This window comes from Octodon degus, unplaced genomic scaffold (assembly GCF_000260255.1).
Source record: "Octodon degus isolate 3935 unplaced genomic scaffold, OctDeg1.0 scaffold00115, whole genome shotgun sequence".
Lineage (NCBI taxonomy): Eukaryota > Metazoa > Chordata > Mammalia > Rodentia > Octodontidae > Octodon > Octodon degus.
In genome coordinates, this window is record NW_004524691.1 from 4,691,233 (window position 1) to 4,698,358 (window position 7,126).

At 35.5% G+C, this 7,126-nt stretch overlaps 1 protein-coding gene across 1 annotated transcript in view; it reads left to right on the top strand.

The window, feature by feature from the left end:
* The window catches only part of LOC101570180 (serine/Arginine-related protein 53), a 423,021-nt gene that overhangs the window by 128,317 nt on the left and 287,578 nt on the right, over nucleotides 1-7,126 (top strand). Inside the window, exon 4 of the mRNA XM_023699713.1 lies at nucleotides 3,294-3,458. Coding sequence (XP_023555481.1) covers nucleotides 3,294-3,458 — 165 coding nt within the window. The remainder of the gene's footprint in view (nucleotides 1-3,293; nucleotides 3,459-7,126) is intronic.

Sequence of the window (7,126 nt, forward strand, 5' to 3'; positions counted from 1 at the left end):
TGTTAACCCTCCAGAAGACAAGTTTATTGTTATTACCATACAACTTAGGCTGTTAAGCTTAAGCTCACTATCTGTCTGAATATCAGACATCTTAGGCATAACATGGAACAGGTATTTTTCATCAAGTATTGATATGTTGAACTTTAAGTCCCTACACAATATGATGAAAAAACATTTTAAAAATTAAAATGTATTTTAAAAATAGGCATAAAAATTATATAATCCTTACATTTACACATAAGTCCAGAAATCTTACCATATACAACCTTGTAACAGGACAGTCCTGCAACATTCCTTTTCCTGTCTCCTGCCTTCTTTCACCACTCCCTTCCTTTTGAACAGTTGTCTACCTGAGAGACAGCACGGCAGCACCTGGCCTGTCATGAGAAGCAGCCCATATTCAATAGACCAGAATGACAGGCACTCTAAGCATGAAACTACTATTACAGATTACCATGTGCAGTGCAGTAGCTTAGTTCACAGGTATCAGTATATATAGTTAGTCAGGGTGAGAATCTTTCCAATTATCTGCTAGATTCAATCATCTTCTGAAGATTCTCAGGATCAAGGAATGACTATTTTTAAGAATTCCTTTTTGTTTTACTTAGCAGATTTTTTGCTGTACTTATCTTTTTTTAAATGTTTGCTCTAGGAGTTACAATATATACTCTTACCATTTTTTTTTTACTTAGAGTTAACTATTTTACTCTATAAAAAATGCAGAGGAAAATGCAGTAATAAAATCTAAAAACTTAATTATTGTATAGGCTTCTTTTCTTGACCCATATTTATTCTATCACAGGTATAGAATATGTATCTGACATCTGTACCTCCATTGTAGATCCTCTGGTATCACACTGCAATTTTTATTTGTATTTTAAATGGAGAAAAGTCCACATTGTGGTTTTTATCTTTATAATCAGTCTTCCTAGTGATCTTCATTCCTTCTAAAAGATTATTTCCTTATGTTGTTTCTTTCATCTTGAATAGGTTTTTTAATAACTTATTGTAAAGCAGTCCTGCCATGCATAATTATTTTTATTTTTATTTTATCTAAATTATGCTCTTGGTTTACTTTTCTGTATCTGCATGGTAGTTGCTGTCATGGCTGGCAGTGTGTCTTGAATCAGTTAAAAGTATTTACTTTTCATGGTTATTTTGACTTTGGAAAAGAGCCAGAATTTGCACAGTGCCAGATCAGGAAGGAAAGTAGTCAAGGACACACTGTAATGTTTTTAAGAACCAGCCTTTCACTGTAGTTTTTTGTTTTATTTTTAATCTCATCCTATAACACATGAATGACTTCCAGAACTGCTTCAGAAAGTCGCAGCAATCATGGGATAAGTGTTTTAGAAATAAGGGGAGCATTTTGAATGTGGCTTAATGACAGTTCATCTTTTACTGAAATAAATATTTTTTAATATTTATGTATTTATTTCTTCTATGTATTTAGTACAGGGTCTCAACTATGTAGATCTGTGTTCAGCCTCCCCAGCTCTGGGATTATAGGCAGGTGCCACCATGCCCAGTCTCAATTCCCATCTCAGCGCACCGCAGGGGCAGGGCTGTCACGGAATGCTGGGGATCAAACCCCGGCCATTGTGCTCTGCCTAAGCAGACACTTTATTCCATTAAACTATGTGGCCAGCCCTTGAAATAAATTTTAATATGCTGAATATTTTAATCCACCTCCTGCATACCACAGATAGGGGTTTGCCCTGAGTAAAAACAGAAAATCATGAAACTTTCTCATTGGTGTTTCCTGTTTCCAAGTGGTGCCTTATAGAATATCTATGCTTTAGGTCATAGTACTTCATGTAATTATTATCTGTAGGATTTTCTGATAGGTTTCTTTTTATTTTTTATTTATTTTTTTAACATTTATTTAGTGTGTGTGTGTGTGTGTGTGTGTGTGGCCAGCTCAGCCCACCTGGGGGCGGGGCTGGCTGGCAAGTGGTGCTGGGGGATCAAACTGCGGTCCCTGTGCTTTGCTTAGCTTAGCTTGTTCTAAGTAGGTGCTTTAGACCACTCAGCCATCTCTCCAGCCCCAAATATTACTCTTTTTTGAGTGTTTTCTTTCTTTCTTTCTTTTTTTTTTTTTTTTTTTTTGCAGAACGGGGGATTGAACTCAGGCCCTTGCACTTGCCAGGGAAGTGCTTATTCTACTGAGCCGTCTCCCTGGCCCCAGGTTTCTTTTATGATGGAAGGTTTTTTGTCAGTACAGCTAACCAGGTTCTGAAACTGGCACTATTAGCATACAGTGTGTTCTATTATGACTGGCATCTAGATATCTACCTAAAAAATTGTAGGCGTCATAGGTGGGGCATTTTGGAGATGATTGGCTATAGGGTGTGTGCTGCTGGAGTCAATGATGTAATACTCGGCTTGATTCTTGGGGTTATGCTCAAATTAAGACTGCCCCTCCCTGGGTGTAAGTGTTATCAGCCCTAAGCGTGGGTAGCCTGGATAAGATAGAAGGGGCAAAACGAGGGTCAGTTTTGCTTGTTGCCTTCTGCTGGCCTGCTTTGCCATGCCCCTCTGCCACATCACCCTGTCTTGGAGGTAGCCAACTCTGAACTGAAATCTCTACAAACTGTGAGTCAAAATAAGCCTTTCCTCCTTTGACCTTGGATTTCAGATATTTTGTTTCAGCAGCAAGAAAAGTAACTAAGACATCTACCTAGCATTATCATTGTGTAAAAAAAGGTGGATTACTGTAGATGAGTAATTTTATTGAAACAATTAGAAATAAGAAACAGGGTTGAACAGATAGAAAGAAGAGATCACAGGGGTAAGGAAGACCTCTATCCTTATCAATTATGTTAAATACATTTGATTTGTTTTATTGTCTCATGAGACCTTACTAAGATTTGATTCAAACCTTTGCACCTTTCACTTGTTTCTGTTCAGAGTAGCATGTGCCTGTAGTTTTGGTACTTAAGAAACGGAAGCAGGAAAATCACTTAAAGCCTAGGATTCAGGGTCAGCCAGGGCAACATAGTGAGACTTTATACAAAAGCAAACAAAACCAAGTAAGAAAACATGAGAAGACTCACTTATAAACACTTTTTGACTGAGCCTTAGTTTTTTGCAAAGTAGACAATATGTTTTCTCATGTCATTTTAACAGTACTTACTCATACAGAATCATAGTCAAATGCTTGCTTCCTGCAATTTAATTGTTGAGTTTATAACTAAAGCTAAATTACTTTTTTTCAAATAATTTTATAGGATATTTATTTTTTAAATGAGAAATATTCCCTAATTCTCTTCAATCAAATCTGCTTACTATAGGTCCAGGTCAAGACCTCGTCCACGTTCCCATAGCCGAAGCAGTGAACGTTCCAGTCACAGAAGAACCCGTAGTAGGTCCCGGGATAGAGATCGACGTAAAGGCAGAGATAAAGAGAAAAGAGAAAAGGATAAAGGCAAGGACAAAGAATTACACATCAAACGTGGGTAAGTTGATGCAAATTTTATGAAGTGATGACTCACTGGTTCTATACCAATATCCAAAATAAATTTTCTTTCTCTGAGATTTCTGTTTTTCCTGCCCTTATGGCTAAACTCCTATAAGAGTGGGAGAAGATGAATAGAAGAGAATATAAGCGAGAAAAGCTAAGTAGTTACCTTATTTGATTACAGCACATATCTATATTCATTAATAATAATATAATGCGTAGAAACACAATATGAAGTGCAGTATCAATGTTTAATACATAAATAAAGGCAAATTTACTAATGTCTTTGGAAAGTTATGTATTCTATTGTGAATATGAATGTAAAATATAAAAACTATATGGTGATTAAAGATATCTAATTACTTATAGGAATGGGGAAAAGAATAAAAATGAAACAGAAAGAAAGAACTATGTAACTTACTATTGGTTATGCCTCTTCATTTAAAATAGGGATTAGGTCAATAACAGTATGATGCATATGTGTGTTAGACTAAATGTATTATTATTATTAAAACAGTGATTCTATGTATTTTTAGGTTGAAGTTCACTCAAGGCTCTATATCAAACTAGAAGATGTTTCTTGTTTAGCAACTTAAATATACTGCTTGTTTGTTTATCTCTCTCAGAGCTCATTGTTTTCTGTTACACTGATTCCTGGATTCCCACTTCATAAGTAATAATGTTGCATTGTCATTATTTCTTAACATTAATCTCAGCAAAGATAATGAGCAAAATAAAAATAAGAGATGTCAGTTGAAGGGCCCTAGATTCTACAAATCTATGGTAATCTCATTCAGTGAGCTCTGTAGTTTCCATGTACCATAATATGAGGTGGTTTAATGTCAGGGTACCCTTTCTCCTAGGTAGAGCTGAGTGCATACAAATTCTTACTTCTTGGTTGATCAGAAATCAAAATAAGGATTTTTAAAGTTATATATACATTTATTATTGAGGTATTTACATATGTACTTGTACATCCTCTCTTGTTCTAGAAATTATTCATTAATATTACTTTTTAAAGGCTAGAGCTTTATTTCATAAGTCTGATTTTAAGCCATTCAGAATTTATATTATGTCAGAATGCCTAATGTACATGTTGTTCATAAATATTTATTGATATGAAATGTGAACATTCATTCATATACTTGCTTGGTCAACAATATTTAAATGCGTTCTATTTATCAGATAAAATGTTAAGTATAGGAACATAACATTAGTGCTAGTACTACTTGTAGCATTCATGCAGTTGGAAAAATAAGCATGGAAGGGAAGGTATGCAAGTAACAATGATAGAGTCAGATGAGTGTTTGTAACAGGGAAAACAAAAGAAGCTATAGAACATCCAAGCACAGGATACTTCTGAGCATAAGCAACAAAACCCAATTATCAATGACCTGAACTCAGGGAGCACCATACTAATTGAAAAGAAAATTATTCAGGCTTTCCAAGTCATTATAGCCTCTTGTAGCCACTGCTGAAACTTCACAATCATAAATAAGAGTAAACTACTATTCAGCTGTATTTCAATAACATTTCATTTATAAAAATTGCTGGCTGGTTTGGCCCAAGAGTTATTTGTTAATGTCTGCCTTAAATTACAAACATACTTACTACTTTTTAATACAAACAATTTAAAAGGTAAGCAGCCCCATGCCTGTTTTGTACCTCTAATAGGTCATTCCTGTCATGTTGAGTCTCCTCTTTAGTCTTGACACATTCTAGTCTCAAAATATCTATCTTGGGCTGGAAAGATAGCTCCATTGCCTGGCAAGCTCAAGGGCCTGAGTTCATTCCCCACTACCACAAAAAAAAAAAAAAAAAAAAAAAAAAAATCTATCGCTGTGAAGATTGATCTATACTAGTCCATGTGTTACAGACAGGCTCTTAGAAGAAATAATATTTGTACACTGAAGAAGAAGAGCAAGGGGAATGAATATTGTAAATGTTCTTGGCAAAGTGGACTTCATATGAGAAAAGTGGAGGCTAGTACAGGAATGTGGCGTATTTGTGGAATTGAAGTCTGTTGGAGTTTGGTTTAGAGTAAAAGAGGAGTAATGTCAGGAGATGACTGTGGAGGGACCTAATATTATGTTAAGAAGTTTAGAGTTAATTCTTAAGTCAGTGGGAAGCCAGTGAATAATGATATGATCATATCTATATGGGGCATGAACAAAGTGCTCTACTCACAGTGGACATAATAATAAGCATCTAATATTTCAAATATGTAATTTGTAAGTACTAGTAGTTTTGCTAAGAAATTGCATGTATTATTTTATTCAATAGGTATTCTTAATGTCCTGTAAATATATAAGAAGGTGCTTCTTACACTTATAATCTAGGGCTAATAAATGACAGAGTTAGGGTTTTTTAAAAAATTTTATTTATTTATGTGTGTGAGAGAGAGAGTGTGTGTGTGTGTGTGTGTGTGTGTGTGTGTGGCCAGCTCAGCCCACCAGGGGTAAATGTGTTATACCCATCCATTATGTATAGTGAGAGTTCAGTTTGAGATCAAATATGTGCTTTTGACTTAAACCTTCCTAATAGAAAATAGCTGAAGAGGACTGAAAGAATTTTCTGTATCTTATTTTTCCTGATCAGGTCATTAATAGGTCACTTTAAAAAATAGACTCCTTGTTTTCTATCTGTCCTACTTTTCTATCTCAACATTTTATTAATTTAGAATTATACTTAAATATATTCACAATTTCTAGGCCCAATGGTTTCATTAGCTGTTTCTTTATAAATGACATTAAAAAATTTGGTGAGTAGAATGAGAAAAAATTAAGCATAGACATTTTGATTAGGATTTATGTTAGTTTGTGATTATGCAACCTTATAACAAGTATTTTAGACTGTGGTAAAAGACCTGTGTACTTCTTCTCACATAGAAAAATATTCCATGTGCTTTTGCTTTGTTATGTATAAGAATTTTTGTTTTATCAACTTAGTTTCAAAATATCAGTATTGTATGTTTATTGGTAGAACACAAACATTGATAAAACAGAGCAAAGAGAGTATCATTGTGGTACTGTTTAGCTAAGAAATGACTCCCTGAAAGCCTCATGTGTTTGGAAGGTGATTAGATTATAGAGGTATTATAACTGACTTGCTCTTGGAAGGTAGGTTCTGGTTGGGAGAGGCAAGTCAGTGGTGGCATAACCTGAAAAGTATTGTACATCTCTCTTTCCAGCTCCTCCCTTTACTTCTTAATCACCGTGATAAAGGGAAACTGCTAGATGGCAAATACACTGAATTCCTGTCCTCTGAAATCAAAGAATGAATTCTAAGGAACGACAGAGGTTGAGTAGGAGAATTTATTGGCGAAAAGGAATGGGGAATAGGAATGGGGACTATGGTAGCTCTTGAGAGATAGGAGGGGTCCCAAATGGGTTGCCAATGAACCCACTTCTCAAAGAAGCTTTTATGGAGCAAAATCATAAGGCAGGTACAGTGTGGGTCAAGATTATGATCAAACAGTAAAATTGAAAGTATAGTTGCTTAAATAATATTGATTTAATGGTAGCAAGAGGACATGAGTGATATCATTAACTTGATCAATAATCTAGTCCTCACTCTGCAGTGCCTCCCCCACCCCGCCCGCCGAGTAGGATTTTCTGCCGAGTTCCGGGAGCCCCCAGACCCAGTCCTAGCCCAGGTCCGCAGCAG